General features: G+C 34.2%; 1 protein-coding gene across 1 annotated transcript; it reads left to right on the plus strand.

Annotated features, from left to right (window-relative positions):
- Positions 1 to 9,250: 9,250 nt before the first annotated feature.
- LOC120148972 (calcium-dependent protein kinase 17-like) lies at positions 9,251 to 11,328 on the plus strand. The gene is made up of 7 exons (XM_039161923.1): positions 9,251 to 9,976; positions 10,084 to 10,227; positions 10,299 to 10,451; positions 10,536 to 10,651; positions 10,755 to 10,922; positions 11,005 to 11,233; positions 11,324 to 11,328. The coding sequence occupies exons 1-7, from the start codon at positions 9,289 to 9,291 to the stop codon at positions 11,326 to 11,328; spliced, it is 1,503 nt and encodes a 500-aa protein (XP_039017854.1). The 5' UTR covers positions 9,251 to 9,288.
- Positions 11,329 to 17,519: the final 6,191 nt, after the last annotated feature.

Genomic DNA, 17,519 nt, shown 5'->3' on the forward strand with positions numbered 1-17,519 from the left:
GTGACAAAACATTCAACAAACTATTCTCCTGTTCGGAGGTTAGGTTGGCAGAAATTATCACTGGTAGAGTTTTATCAACTCCTAGATAAGCATACTTCAAGTGTAATGGCAAAGTTTTAAGTTCCAGTTTCGGTGCATGTTGCAAGGATGACTCTTGAGACTTAACTTTATCATAATCTAAGGGTTCAAATTTTATACCTGATCTACTATGAAGAAGTCTCAATTGATCCTTTTTCTTTCCTCCGTATCATGCATTGATATCGTTTTCAGGGCGTTCATTGTTTATATTTCCATTGTCAGGGCCATGATTTTCTGGATCGTCTTCTGAAAATAACTGGCTTGAGCCAAAAGTGTCTTGTTCGTGCATCTTGGTTATAGGGTCATGGTACAAAGCGCTGCATTCATTGAGTCTTAGAGATTTGCCTCGTCCAAGGATTATCTTCTCCTTTACTTCTCTAATGCATTGGTACTCTTCTGAATCGTCCACATATTTCATGGAGTTAAATACATTGATGGTGACATTTTTCTCTCCTACTCGCATTGTGAACTCTCTATTTTCACAATCTATTAGGATTCTCTCAGTGGCAAAAAAGGGTAGTCCCAGAATGATCAGGGCGTTTTCATCGGCTTCACAATCCAGGATGAGGAAATCAACTAGAAATACAAATTTATCCACCTTTACTATGACGTCCTCTATTCTGCCCTCTGGCCACACATATGACCAATCGGCTAGCTGTAAGATGACTGAGGTTGGACAGGTTTGATACCCGTCTAGTTTCATAAATATGAACTTTGGTATCAAGTTCACACTTGATAGCAAATCAACAAGAGCTCATCCTACGAAGTCATTACCAATTGAGCATGGTATTATAAAGCTACCAAGGTCTTTTTACTTTGGTGGGAGTTTGCTCACTGCTGAACAAATTTCTGTTGCCGTAGCAACACGTTCTACCTTCCGTTTCTTTGTAATAATGTCCTTAAGAAACTTGGCATATGAAGGCATTTGCTTGATGGCTTCTAGCAAGGGTGTATTGATACACGACTAACCCAAAACATCAACGAATTTCTTGAACTGGATGTCATCATCATGCTTATTCAACCGTTGAGGGAATGGTGGTGGAGGTATCACATTGTCTTCTGTCGTTGTTGAAAAATCTCTGGCCTCGGCCATGAATTTCTCATTGTTTGAGCGATGTTTTTATGAGCCTTCAGCTCTTTCCTTCTCTTCAGGCGCTCTATCTCATTCAATATTTTCAGCTCGATCCTCTAGTTGTGTTATGCCATGGTGAAAACTATTTGGGTTTTCTCCCACAAACTTGTCATCTTGGTTGACCTGTTTTCCACTCCTTAGTGTAAGTACATTGCATTGTTCCTTCCCATGATGTTTAGTGATCTCCGTATCACTAGGGAGGTTTCTTTATGGGCGAGAATGTAATATCGTAGCAATTTGTCCCACTTGATTCTCCAATGCTCTTAGGGGTGAACTATGGCTTTGCAAAAGTGTTGCTTGGCTTTGTAACAAATCTCCTTGATTTTTAATTGTTGCAGAATGTTCGTGCATCAAGGTCTTTGTGGGGGCCATGAAATATTTCGTCGATGCCATAAATTCCTGCAATGATAACTCCAAGGAATTAGTATTGGAATTAGTATTAGAGGAATAAGCTATACTTTTATTGTTTTTCCAGGGCTACTAATGATGTTGATTCTGAAAATGTTGCTGATCAGAATTATTTTGTTGTGGCCTATAATTTGATGCTTGATTTGTCATGTTCCCTTAATTACTCCATGAAAAAATTTGGGTGTTGTCTCCAACTAGGATTGTAAGTGTTTGAATAGGGATTATTGTTTCTCCGATTGTGGTTGCCCATGAAATTGGCTGACTCATGGTTTTCCGGGCATTCACTCTCATGATGGTTGCCGTAACAAAATATGCATGCGTTATTGGTCACCTTGACTTCTCTTACCTCATTAGGATGTTGCAAAATTTTCAACATATTGGTTATGGGAGAAAGTTGAGCGGCTACTGAATCCTTACCCTCTGATTTATATGCTCAAGATGTTTTTCTGCTGGTTTCCAATCTTGTATTTGGAAATTGATAATCATTATTTGTTATCCTGTCGAGAATGTCAAAAGCTTCCTCAGGTGATTTGTCCAGTAAGGTGCTATTTGTTGAGGCATCTAGCATCATTCGAGTTGGTGCATTGAATATGTTGTAAAATATCACTACTTGCGTCCAATCGTGAAAGCCATGGTTAACACAATTGCGAAGTAGGCTTTTGTACCTATCCCAGCAGTCGTATATTGATTCATCATCTCCTTAGCGAAAATAACAATGTCATTGTGAAGCTGTGTATTCATATTGGGCGGATTGTATCGGAGTAAGAAACTCTTGCATAAATCTGCCCATGACTCCATTGAGCCGGAAGGAACTCCACTGAGCCAAGCTCTTGCTCTATCTCGTAGAGAGTAGGGAAAAGTTTCAGTTTGAGCACATCTTCATGTACTCCTTGTTATTGAAACGAATTGCATACTTCAAGGAAAGCACGCACATACTGCCTAGCATCCTCATTGGGTGAACCACCAAATTATCCGATAAAGTTTAGCATGTTAAACATCACCGGTTTAAGTTCGAAATGAGTGGTTTGTATTTTAGGTGCCACTATGCCTGGATTGAGGTCATCGAGAATCGGGTTCAAATGATCTCGTATCGCTCTTGGTCTTACAACTTGAAGATTGATAGTTGCATCATATCCTAAATCTCCCATGTTGTCTTGCATTTGGTGTTGATTTAAATGGTATCTGGTTCTTTGGGTACGCAACTTTTGTCTGAATGATTGCTCAATTTTAGGGTCGAATGGTTCCAAAGGCTTACCAACAGATCTCAAGGTCATGCAATAAAAACCTACAAAAAGAAAATAGTAAACTATGTTAGATTAAATAAATATAAGGTGACACAAAAAGAACTTGTTATGGCTAAAAATTACGTTAGTTGTCAATCCCCGACAACTGCGCCAAAAACTCGATTGCTTGTAAATCTAATGTTAAGGCAAGCAAATCTGTGGAAGTATACACAATCGATTCAATTAATATAGGGTAAGTGAGTATCGTCTCCACAGGGATTGGTCGAGAAATATATTTTCACCACAACTAAAACTAGTGTCCCAAACTAAGTCCTACTGAGTATCAGCTTAAGAACTAATATTAATAAAATGAAAAAATGATTTAATGATTGTTGGAAAGTTTGGTTGAGGTAAAATAAGTATGCAGAATGCTAGAATAAAACAAGACAAGTGTTGATCTAAATATAGTGCAAACAACCTCACATATTCAGACATATCACAGAGCACTTATGCTAAACTTTTGCTTTGAAAACAATTATTCTAAGTCTAGAATGAATTATTATGACTTGCTAAAGCTACCTGGCAAGATTACTAGGTATTCTTAGACGGTTGTTATGGCAATATTCCTCATCGTTAACTACAATCATTGGTTTGTCAAACTGTTATTGTACCAATACCTCTTAGCATAAACTATAGGCATTGTCTATCCTACTCTAGCGTCTATCCCTTTTAGTCGTTTGAAACTCACTTCTTATCTCTAAGGTAACAAGTTAGAACTTCACCATCCTGGATTCATTCCATTGCTTACGTGGATCTATCTTAATTCTCTCGAATTTAAGAATTATTATCTAGACAAAATGATATATCTCGATGCTCTTACAGCGTAAGGTAAAATATTCAAACAATGAGCAAAACAGTCATAAGCAAAACATAATTCATCATTCATAAAATATCAAAATATTGTTCAAGCAAAACAAAGTTTAACACCAAGTAAGACATTCATGGTGCTATTAAAGATCATCCAAGATTTAACGTTTAATACAACCTTAAATAGATAAAGAGTTAAGAACAAAGGAAGAACCACTCCCAAAACCGAGGGCTCTGTCGCGACAATTCTGATCAGCATTGCGCCTGCCTTGGTGATCAGCCACTCTCGAGACCTGATCACCGCTCTGCTAAAGTCTGGTTATGGATGACACCAAGGAAGGTCGGTGGGTAGATGGTGAAGAAGCATTGTAGTTACTCGCTCACGTCTTGGATAAAGCTCTTCTCTCTTCTTCCTTGCCTTCTTTCTTTGGCGGCTACGGTTGGTTATTTATAAGAAATATCTACTAGGGCTTTGCATGCTTTTGGAGTTTCCTTAAATAACCGTTATTAAATGCCATACTTAAAAAGGAAAGGTGGTTGTTAGAATAATTAAGGCTTGTTTGCACGTGAAGTAGGTCATCCAGCTGGCGTGTGACATAGGCGATTTCGTCACACCTACTTTAGACTTCTTCAGATAAACCTTGCCTCAGCGAGATAAATCTGCTCATCACGTTCTCATCTGTTCTGTTGACCTTTTTAAATTTACGTTGTCACGACTGCAATGTTCTTCCTCTGTAAGTTTCCTGCACAAACACAATCCAAACAACCCTTTCTCCTCAACAGCATCAGTCAAACCAAATAAATCTTGCCTAAGCAAAACTTATCCACCACAAGCTAATATATCATATATGCAACTAAAATGATATGCATACTTTGTTTAGACGAGAAATAACTTAAGTGAAAAGACTGGAAATTGAGTCTTTTTACGGAGTTATCAATTAGCTTCATAGGTCTCACTACCCAACCCTTCTCTATCTTTTTGATCAGTCGCTTTTCATGAATTCATAGATTCCAACATCTATTAGTACACACATAATAATACACTCAAGTTAGTAAGGATGAAATCAATCATATTTCTAACTATACCATATCAGTAACCTTGACATCTTAGCAGCATGTAAACCCTTTTTAAATCAAAATACACTCAGTCTAGGTCGAGAATCAGCTAAACGTGTAGCTCTAATACCAATAAATGTAACACTCATTTCTCAGATATGTGTCCATACACAAGTCACAGGTGTCACATAACTTTTAGAAACATTTCCTTATTTATAAACCCATAAAAATTTGTTTCGCAAAATAAAACCAAACATTTTAATATAATAATAAAACGTTTGTTATAACATATTACAAAAATTATAATTTTAATACATTACAGAGCATTTTCATAAGTCCAAATACATGCTAGCTAATTATAAAAAATAAACATAAATGTCCTACAGTTACTGATGAGGCAACCTTTGATTGATGATGTCCACTACACTCTTTACTATGTTAGTCTTTGTTATTTCCTACATGTGAAATCAACACATGCTAAGTTTTTACTTAGTGAGGCATAGTCATACAAATTGAATTGTATTTAAATATAAGCATATCAATACATAAACTGGCTTGGCGAACCAATCTTTATTTAAATATTCTGATAAACTATTTTTAGTATGCCCAGCATACCTATCAATCAGTATTTTCCAATTTATATTTTATTTGCCCAATGTATTCCAAATGAGAATACAATGTACATGTATTGCACCAAAGTTTCAAAATGGAAATTCACAAACTTATATTGAATTCCATGGATGCACACATAGTGCCAAAAGTACACACAATACTGATACTAAAATGCACTGTTATGCATTAAACAAAATTGATCGATAACTTTTATACATAATTTTATAACGAAATGGTTATTCACAAATTCATTATGAATACCATGATTGCACATCTAGTGCCAAAAGTACACACGGTACTGATACGAAAATACACCGTTATGCATTAAACAAAATCGATCGATAAACGTTACATACAATGTATGTCAAAATGCACATATAACTCTGAATGCACATACAATGGGCTATTTAATCAACTTAGTATATTACACATCATAAATGTTCATCTATTTATTTTAGAGCAGTTCATACTCTAACATTACTCTTGTATCAATTCCATAAACGTTATGAAAACATATCAAAATACTGTAAAACATACTTTAAATCAAACAGTCAAGGTTGACTCATCGCAAGCCACCCTTATCTCATATAAGTACAATAAATGCACTCACCTGGTATGCCTCATTATTATGCCTTATTGATGTCCAACTATTCGACAATTTTATCCTTGTACTTTTGCTTACTGGATTCAGGAGCTTGGTTACGATCTACACAAGCATCCATATTCACATACATACAATACAAATATTAGTATATTTTCTAATATTTATACAAAATAATAATACTCAAATTACTATTATTCTTGAATACTATTAAAGTTCATCCTAACTTAAAATTCCAGGGTGAATAGTTTCGGTACCCCTCTATGGTATCGATACTTCTATACTATGGTTTCGATACTCCCTTCAATATCGATGCCATTTTTACATTATGGAATCCATTTTTCAATAATGGTATAGATACCTTCCTCTTGGTATCGATACCCCACTTTAGTATCGACACTACTTGCATCAGTATCGATATTGTTCATCGTGTTCATCCTCTTTCCTCAAATTTAACCCTATAGTATCAGTATTGTTCTTCTAGTACTGATACCCTAACCCATATTTTACATACTTTACTTCAATTTTTACCACATTTTTGCCTAAATCTCTTACTTTTATCCCCAATCAGAACCTTAAACTCAACATTACTCAAACCAACTATTTGACATCCATAAATCTCCCTATAACATCCAATAACTCCAAAGAACCCTTTAAAACTAAAATCACACCCAAATTTCAAACATGTTTTTAATCACTTCTTCAAATCTCTTATTTACCTCTTTGGCAAGTCAAATATACCTTTAAACTTCAATATCAGCCTACATTTCATCAAATCATTTAAAAATCCATTTTCTTAAATCTCAAATAAATCATTTATCTTTTAGTTTTAATCTTCTTTAAATCTTCCTTAAGCTTCTACATCACTTAAGGTTTCAAAACCAACCCAAAAATGAAAGGAAAGACTAACTAGATGAAGCCTTCCCTTTGCTGTGGGGGCTCGGGACGTGAGGAAAAAGAAGAAAATGAGAGAACCAACGAACTTATCCCCTTATTCTCCTATTCACTTATATTAAATAACTCAATTAAATGAATATTATATCCATTATATCTAAATGACTAAATTGCCCCTCCAATCTTCGGTTCTTACTAATAAGTCTCAAACACAATTCCTAAATCATTCCTCATACTTTTCAATTACTCAATTTATCCCACCAAATTTTAAATTCTTTCACTATGATCACCTACCCGATACTTGGAGTATTACATGAAGACTAAATCCAATCTTAGAAAAAAGCTTGGATTCAGTCGGTGTGCATTATTGAAGATAACTCATTTTAGGTGTGTTGTGGAAGAGGTGGAGAATGTGTTCGTTAAAGTGTTGGTTATCTCATCGAATTAGTGATTTGTCTCGAACCCTTCGCATTTTCAGAATTTGCGTCAAGGTAAAGATTTGTTAGTGTTTGACTTGAATTCAAAGTGACACAAATTAGTTAATATTTAAATTTGAGAAAGTAAGAATCCTAATTTAATTAAAAGTAGAAAATTTTATTAAAGTAAATTTATATTCTATTTAGTTTTTCTTTCACCAAAATCCTCTTGTATTTTCGCCATTCATATTAGTGAAATTCTTCTCATTTGCTCATGGTTTTTCTTTTTTGGGTTTTTTTACGTATATCTTAGTATTAGTTGTTCTTTTTTCGATTGTGTTTATTTGTTTGCTGACAATCATTACGATATTATAACAAGTAACATTACATTTAAAAACACTTCGACTTTAGATTGGATTAATTGGACGAAAGCTAAGTTTAGATTGGTGTTAAGTAAGAGTTAGCTTTGGGTAATTTTACATTATATGGGAAAGAGAGGAATTAATTTTTTTTTATTTTAATAATTTAAAACTATGATGTAATTATGATGGATCCAAAAATAATATTTTAGGATGAACAACCATATATTAATAACATGATTTTTTTATATGAAATAGATACAATGAAAATTTTAAGGTGGACACAATTAATACAATAAGTAATTAATCATAAAAAATTCAGATTTTAAGATAAACACGTGTTTATTTGAATAAAATATATATCCACCACAAAAAAGTAATATAAAATATTAAATTGATAGTATTTTATTTAGTTTTTTTTTATAAAAAGTCGCTAGTTTTATTAAAAATAGAAAATATCCAAAATTACAATTAAGATTTAAAAGCATAACCGTAAACCTAAAATATGATTATGAAATTTTCCTATTACCATTGAGACAAAAAATGTCCACCAAGATCACATAAGAACCAAATAAGGAAAAGGTTAAAAAACATAACCAAAAAAACATGAATAAAATGAAGATACGAATAAATCTTACTGCATTGGTAAACAAACCACAAAAGGGGAAGAACCTACCGAAAGACCACCGACAAATTGCAAATCAGAGTCAAGCGATGTGAGAAAATTATCCATGAATGCAAAATGTGTATCTAAATCAATCCGAGGGTCCAAAGCAGGGAAGATCATATGATAACAAATAAGCGACATTTTGATCAGCTGTGGTGATGTCAAATCCAACCTTGAGAAAAAAAGATAAACAAAAAAACAATGGGGAAAACCCGTAAAACAGCGGCAAAAAAATCATAAGGTACCAAAAGACAGAGAAAAACATGCCACAAAGACAGAGATAAACATGTCATAAAGGCAGAGAACATGTCACAAAGACATAATTATTCTTATTAAAAAACTTAAAAAAACAAAGAAAAAGAAGATAATCAGTGGGCGGCAATCAACATTAAAACTAGTGTCATCACTGATTAAACAAAATTAAAGAAGAAAAAGTTGGATTGATCAATAAAATTGACACAACTTGTAAAGAAAAAAAAAGGGAAAAGAGAGGAGGAGAAAGAAAGCTAGTATTTTATTTAGTTTGTAATAGTAGGAATAATATAAGATGATATATATTCTGATTATACATGCGTCCAGCGTATATTGCATGAATTGAGAAGAAAATGGAAATTGATAATACATGTGTGTGTGTATATGATATTTGAGGTGGTTCATATATGGAAGTAGGCAACAAAGAGGAGAAAACGGGTTTCTAATATAAGGCTGAGAAAAGCTGTGGAGCATCATCCAATATTTTGGAACTGTTTCAATACAATTATTAGACATGCTCAAGCTAAAACCTCGCCCCATCAATTCTTGGAATTTCTACACCAAAATCCAAAGCTGGTCAATACTCTTCTTTCAACAAATTTTTTTCTTCTTCCAATAAGAAATTTAACTTTTAAAATTTTAATTCTCCCTCTGTTTAAGGCTCTTTTGTCTTTCCCCATCCCCATCCCCCTCAACTTCAACTCTCTTTATCTCCCTTCCACGATGGGGAACTTATGCTCTCGTAGCGACCCCGCCGAGGAGACCGACGATAAGGGAGAACCCGAGCCTGATAATTGCACCGATAATCCTACCAGTTCCGCCGATGCAAATGGTTCCGCCCATGCTCCAACTAAGACACTCTCTAATGGTTCCAACAAGCCTTCTTCCAAGCCCAACTCCATCGGTACGGTCCTGGGTCGGCCTATGGAGGATATTAAACAGACCTACAACGTTGGCAAGGAGTTGGGTAGAGGTCAGTTTGGGGTTACATATTTGTGTACTCACAAGGCATCTGGGGAACAATTCGCCTGCAAGACAATTGCCAAGAGGAAGCTTTCTAACAAGGAGGATATTGAAGACGTTAGAAGAGAGGTTCAGATCATGCACCATTTAACGGGTCAGTCTAACATTGTGGAGCTCAAGGGAGCTTATGAGGATAAACATTCGGTTTATTTGGTGATGGAACTATGTGCCGGAGGAGAGCTATTTGATAGGATCATCGCTAAGGGCCATTACACCGAGCGTGCTGCCGCTTCGTTGCTTCGGACCATTGTTCAGATTGTGCACACTTGCCATTCTATGGGGGTCATCCATAGGGATCTCAAGCCTGAGAATTTCTTGCTCTTGAACAAGGAAGAGGATTCACCCCTCAAGGCCACGGATTTTGGTCTATCAGTCTTTTACAAACCTGGTTGAGATATTTTTTATATCCACCCCTAATTTGGTTTCTTTTTCTTTTATTTCCTTCTTAATTTCCCCAGTTTGATTATATTTTGATATCTTGGCTTGTTGAAACAGGTGAAGAATTCAAAGAAATTGTTGGTAGTGCATATTATATTGCACCTGAAGTTTTGAAGAGGAAATATGGACCAGAAGCAGATATATGGAGTATTGGAGTCATGTTGTATATTTTTCTATCCGGTGTTCCTCCCTTTTGGTCTGGTAAGTTATTATTATCATATGATAATAAACCAGAAGCTTGAAGCTAATAAGATAATTTTGTTGATACGTAGAATCCGAAAATGGGATATTCAATTCGATATTACGCGGCCACATTGATTTCTCGAGCAATCCATGGCCTGCAATTTCACCTCAAGCAAAGGAACTGGTGAAGAAGATGCTCAACTCGGATCCCAAGCAGAGGTTAACAGCAGTGCAGGTTCTAAGTAAGTATGGCTCAATGTTTTTGTAGTTTAAATTCAGTACATGTAATGGCAAGGTTAATATGACCATGGTATGGCCATTAACAGGTCATCCATGGATCAAAGAGGATGGCGAAGCACCTGATACACCTCTCGACAATGCAGTGTTAAGTAGACTCAAACAGTTTAAAGCAATGAACAACTTCAAAAAAGTTGCTTTGCGGGTATTATTCATTAAACCCCATATTAATAATCTCGCTGATCAGTGATTAGACTTCCCATGAAATGTTCATTAAAAATTTTCCTGGAAAAAAAAATCTGGTGCAGGTCATTGCGGGATGTTTATCAGAGGAAGAAATCATGGGGTTGAAGGAGATGTTCAAAGGCATGGATTCCGACAACAGCGGGACCATAACACTCGAGGAATTGAAGCAAGGCCTTTCTAAGCAAGGAACAAAACTCACTGAATTCGAAGTTCAACAACTAATGGAGGCCGTAAGTCATTTCAATTTCACCTTTCAATTTTTCATAATACATGAAATAAACATAGGGTTTTTCTTTGAAAAAAATTATATAGGCTGACGCAGATGGGAATGGAACTATAGACTATCACGAGTTCATCACGGCAACGGTGCATATGAATCGATTGAACCGGGAAGACCATCTATACCATGCCTTCCAACATTTTGATAAAGACAATAGCGGGTACATAACGACCGAAGAATTAGAGCAAGTTCTACGTGAGCATGGAATGCATGACGGTAGCTTAAAGGAAATCCTTTCTGAAGTTGACGCTGACAATGTAAGCAATGTATATTCATTTTATTTTCTAAGTAAAATTGAAACAAATCAACTGCATCAACATTAAATTACGTCGTTTTGAGATATTTTTGTAGGATGAAGGATCAACTATGATGAATTCGTAGCAATGATGAAAAAAGGAAATCCTGAAACACACAGCAAAAAACGACGCGAATTATCCATTCATATCGAAGAAGAATGAGAAAAATTAATACAATTTCTAGTTATTTTCTATTCAATATAAGGGAAAATTTGGAGAGGATATGATGACATTTAGGGGTTGTTTGGTTCACAACATATGGGATTACCGGGGGAATGGAATATCATTCCTCCGTTTGGTTTGTCAGTAATCATATTCTCCGGTAATTTTTATTTCCAATAGTGGATTTTTTGGGATATATTACCGGGAATGTGATTACCTCCTTCCCTTAGGTATTGTTGGATTACCGGCGTTTTGGACTAAAATGTCCTTAAATTTTTTTTAAAAAATATTCTTCTTCTGTCGTTGAATAATAAAAATTCTACGAAGGTTAAATTATAAATTTATCCTTAAATTAATTTAGATTTACAAAAAAGTCCATAATTAGAATTTTATATGAAGTTCAGATGCTAAAATAAAATTTTATCCTTTCATTAAACATATTTATCTTTTCAATTTTGTAAAAAAAGTTATATAAATTTTATGAATTTAAAATTTTTAAAGAAAATATATAAATTAATTATAGTAATATTATAGTAGAATTCAACTTGTTAAAAAAATAAATATATAATAAGGACAACTTGGTAAAATATATGTTCCAATAATCTTTTATTCCTTTAACCAAACACGGACAAACCAAACACAAAATACAACATTCTCAATATCCTATTCCTGACAATCTTTTATTCCCACTGGTAATCTTATATTTCGTGAACTAAACGCACCCTTATTAGGACATGGTTAACACGCTTTCCCCCTTAATTTTAAATTTTTAAGTTTGAAGGGGTTTCTTGTTGTATAAAATTATTTTGAGAATCAACTTTTTCTTAAAAAATTTTAAATGTCATCTTTTTTATAATTGCACCAATCAATCAACAAATTCAAGTTTGATAGTGATTTGTTTTTAAAGAGGTCTAACCTTTTACTTTTAGTCTTGAAATAATATATTTCCTTATGCTAATATTCAGTTAAATCACCTCTTGAATAAAATGTTATCTTTATAGCCATTAGTAAAATGCAATTGTAAATAGGAAACAAAATCGTTAATTTAGTTTAAGTGATAACTATAACAATGGATTACTATGCAATACATTTGATTTTGCTTGACAGATCAGTTTTAAAATGATATTCATTTTATATAAGAAGACATTGAAATTTATACAAATAATAGTTTAGTTTAACCACAAGTTCAAATGTAGAAGAAGTTAAAACAGAAAGAATTACTCCTGATTAGGGATATTAAGATCAAAATCCAGCATCTTCTTAGGATGAACTTGTTCAGGCAACAGCGTTCTGGCAACACACTCTTTAGCTTTACCACACCCTCCTTGTTTGGTTTTTGCCTGTGCTAACTCCACCTTCAATGGATCCTTCATCCGATGGGCTGTTTTGTGGCCACCGAGTGCCTGACCTGAGGCGAAAGTCTTGCCACATATCTCACATTGGTGCACGCTTTTCTTCTCTAATTTAGCCTTCTTCATTGATCTTCTTTCATGGGATTGGTTGGACTTGTTAGAATTTTGAGTTCCCAACTTCACCGCTGTTGTCGGCTCGCAATAGGGTATCAAGCTCCATGGATTGACAAGCAACGTGCTCTCAGAATCAGCAATTCCATCAATATCTCGATAGCTGGTGCTCTCTTCAGTCTTCATCTGAGGATGGTGAGGTCCGTGACAGAATCTCAACGACACTGCATCGTAGATTATGTGGCCGTCACTAGCACTTCTCTTGAAACCTGTTTTTTCAGTTTGGGAGCAGGTGGGCATGTATTTCAGCAAATCTAGGTTTTGGTCGTTACGTGGAGAGACTGTTGTAGACACTCATTTTTTAAAGATATAACTAGCACGAGATACTCTCCTAGAAGGACTCTTCCACCACTATATCTTTTAAAGCAACAACCACACTAACAAACGTGCAACAACCGATCAAGGAGTCTAGTTGCATTAGGATTCTAAAAATAGTTAGTTTTTTTCACTATAAATATATGTAATTCTCCTCATTTGTAACACATGATTTACACACAAGATACAGAGGAAAGCACGAAAAAATAAAAAGGCAAAACTATTGTAAACGATTCGAAAATGAAATAAAATGTAGCATCTTTTTTTACATTGATTCGTTCATTTCCGCATGTGCATGTTATTTTTCTTGAGATTTGGTTTGAATAACCAAAGCGTGGGTTGCGCCGATGACCAAAAAAGGGTGGGTTTCGAAGTTTCGAATCTATATCTACTCCTGAGGCATATTCATTTTTTTAAAGTATTTAATATTCCCCCTAAGTCAATCTTAATCTTTAATTTACCTTGAAATTTACCTTTAATTTTACTTTTATATTAATTTTGTCTCCTATATATATATTTTTAATTATATTTTTTATTTATTTACTATATTCCTCTCTTTTTTATTTATATTATTTTTATTATATATATCTTATATCATTATATATATGTGTGTGTATAGATGTATTAATTTTTTCCATTTACTATGTATATATTTTTTTAATATTATATTTAATATGTTTTTATATATATTTTCTTAATATTCTATTTTTGTTTTTATTTATTTATATATATTATATTTTTACTTTATTTTATTTTTTCTATTATTTGTTTTCTTAATATCATGTATATCTTTATTTTTTATTTGTTTTACTTAGTATTATATATTTATTATTTTTATTTGTTTTAGTAAATACTACTTTATATGTACGCATTATTTTTATTCCTTTTTAATTTCTTTTACCTTTTTTTATTTTTTTACTCCATTAATTTTTTCTCTTTATCTGTGTCTTTGTTTTTTAACATTTTATTCATTTTGTTTATTTTTATTATTTTTTACGTGTTTTGTTATTTTCCATTTTTTCTTGTTTTATTTATTATTCTTACATTTTCACACTTGCTATCCTAATTTGATTTTATACTCCGCTACGAATCTAACGTTTTTATCTTTTAAGGGTATTCAAATCAATCAATTGTAAGTAATTTGAATCGGGTCTGTTAAATTTTAATTTAATTTCAAATTTTTGCAACTAAGACAACAGGAAAATTAATTGGTATCGAAAGGGCGGTTCAAGGGTGCTAATCCTTCCTTGACCGTAACCGACTCCCGAACCCGACACATTTTTGGTAAAAACGCAGATCAGTAAGATGGTGTCCGACCCACCTAAATTCGTTTTAAAATGGTCGGTGACGACTCCAATCCATATTTTTCAAGTCGAAACCCAATTCCGGACCCAACCGAAAGACGGTTACGACAACTTGGTAACTCCACTGGGGACAGGTAAGTGAGTCAGGCCGAAATTAATTTTCGGTTTTTTAGCGAAAATTACAAGTTTAAATTTTAATTTATTTATTCGATTCCAATTATTTATCTTTGATTATTTTTTTCAAGTAAATAGTTGTACTGACGTTTTTTCAATTATTTCAGATTTTTGAAAAAGTTTCCATCTCTGGCTCTATACTCGAGCTCCGAACCCTTTTAAGTGGGGGCGAAAGCGACGCCTTCGTGTGAATTTATTCACCATTTGGGCCTAGCAAGTAACCTTCGGGATTCATATACCTTATGTCTTCGTGTGAATTTATTCTCCGTATGGGCATAAGGAAATGTTTCCTCTCGAGTTTAACTTAGTCCACATAAGCTTGTAATGGGCTTAGGACTAGGGTCTGGTAAGCCCAAGGGGGCACCGGCAAGGAGAACTCGAGTACCGTTTTTAGAACCTTAATCGAGAGGTTATAGAGAATTATATCCCACCCCAAAACCTCATTCCAAACCCTAGGTTGTTTTGTTTCATGCTTTACTTTCTGTTCAAAGCATGCGAACAAGACAAATATGCAGTTAGGATTTGTGTGGAATTAGCATGCGGGATAGAGATCATATCCGGGTAGATATCATGTGGGGTAAACTTTTATTTTCATGATTATTTTTTTATTATTTTTACCTCACTAACTATTTTTATTTTTTGTTCTCTTTTATTTTTTTCATCATTTACATCATTTAAAAAAGGTGTTGATCCACCAAAAACGTGTTTGTTAAAACATGAATAATCTGCATTAATGGACAAAGGGGTTGTAATACAAGAGGTGAAAAACGCAGGGGTCCGGCTATGGTCAGAAAACACTCATAAAGTAAATGAGGATAATCTGCAAGACAACTATGTGTCACATTAGATCAAGAAGACATGGTGCCCACAATCAAATAGATCAAAAGTCAACTTTTCAAAAATGAGTTACTAACCTCGAGAGTCCTTCAAAGACAAAAGAACAAGATGACAAAACGATAGCTGAATTGGAAGCCATTGTCGACAAATTCAATGAACTTTAGATAATCCCTTTAATGTAGGATTTCAATGGCGTTTCGTTATAGAACAGGTTCAGCAAAGGATGAAAGCCAGAGATACAGTCATTCGATACTTTTGGGAACCAGTACAAAAAACAGCTCGTCACTTGCACGATTTAGCCAGAGAAGTCGGAGCGGTTCGGCAGGGTATTCGATCGATGACAGACAAAGGCAGAAGACTAGTCAACTTATTTCAGGGTCTAGAGGATTTAGTCTGGATATACCTTTAAATATGTTTATTATCTCTTAAAAGATAAAACACTTTTGTCCCAATAAAGATTATTATAATAACAGACATGTTTTTGGATCAATGCCTCGAACATTTCATGCATTTTGCATCTACATTTCATTTTTTAAGCATTTTAATAAACATGAAATTTCTTTATGGAGAATTCGATGAAGTGGTTTTAACCACATGACACCACATGGAAGCAAGATTGTAACATCAAAAGAAAAAAACTGAAATCACAACGAATGAGCCCGACCAGCTGGTTGTACGACTAAGCCTGCCAGGATGATTTAAGAAAAGAGTCCACATATCCTAAGGGCTACGATGTTGAAGCTATTTGCAGTTGCCACATAGGATGCTCCATACATTCCTCTGAGAACTATAAGGCGCTGAAGCGCGAGATCCAAAACCTGATGGATTCAGGGGCATTGACAACCGAATAAGGGGACATTGCATATATCATTTGCACTTAGAGGATTGTTTTGTTTGAACACGTCTTTGATCTTTCATGTTTGCTTAATCTTTTAAACAATTGAATTTATGCTACTTTCTAAGGTGGAGCAATTTAACAAATTTTAATTTTTAGTTCTTCAAATATTAAATGAATTAAGGATTCTTTTAATTCTTCAAGAATTATAGATTTTTGACATATGGCAAGATTAGACCTTTCTTATCCTGTCTCAAACCCCAAAATAAAATACCTTGATTTTTTACCCAAAATAACTCATAGTCATTACCAAAAAGACAAAATTTTGACATTACCTCCCTTTGAAACTTTTGAACATTGCCTTTATCTTTTGATACACCCATACCTTTCTTTGAGTCAAATAAAGTCACACCATTGTCTTTTTAGACTCAAAATTGACATTTTTATGCCATTAAAACCCAAGGCATTGAGTTGTTCATTTGAACATAAGCTTTCTTCTAAGACACAACTTGGGGTATCTCGTAGGGAGCATGAACATTGAGACATGTTGGGGGCAAGAAGGAGAAAGAAGAATTCACTCGAAATAATTCTACCATGCATTAATTACACTGTTTTCATGTGAATAAAAATAATCCTGAAAAATCTATCCCCCTAGGGATACCTCTTCTGTGAGGACTTTCATGTATGAAATGATGAACGACTTTCTTTCTTCATCCATTCACAATAGGAGAAAATATATATCCCTTGTGTCCCCTTTTGAGCCTGTAGTATTTTTTTCTTTGATTCAACCCTAACCAATGATCACCCTCCACACTAGGGGGCAAGGTGGAGAAAATATGCTCGTATGAGTAAAGATGTTGATTCAGATGAGATACCGAAAGGTGAACCAAATGTCAAGTGCGAAGATTCAATCATAACAAAAAGAGAAAAAAAAAGAGAAAAAAACAAAGGAAAATTGAAGAAAAAAGAAGACAAGATGCATATACAAAGATTCTCTTGATTCAAACGACGCATCGAGATTCAAACTATGAGATTGATTAAGCACAATCATTTCTGAATCACTGAACCACTTCACTCAAAGATCATAGAGCATCAAATGAG

The sequence above is a fragment of the Hibiscus syriacus genome, unplaced genomic scaffold (genome assembly GCF_006381635.1).
Source record: "Hibiscus syriacus cultivar Baekdansim isolate YM2019G1 unplaced genomic scaffold, ASM638163v2 tig00002793_pilon, whole genome shotgun sequence".
Classification (NCBI taxonomy): Eukaryota; Viridiplantae; Streptophyta; class Magnoliopsida; order Malvales; family Malvaceae; genus Hibiscus; species Hibiscus syriacus.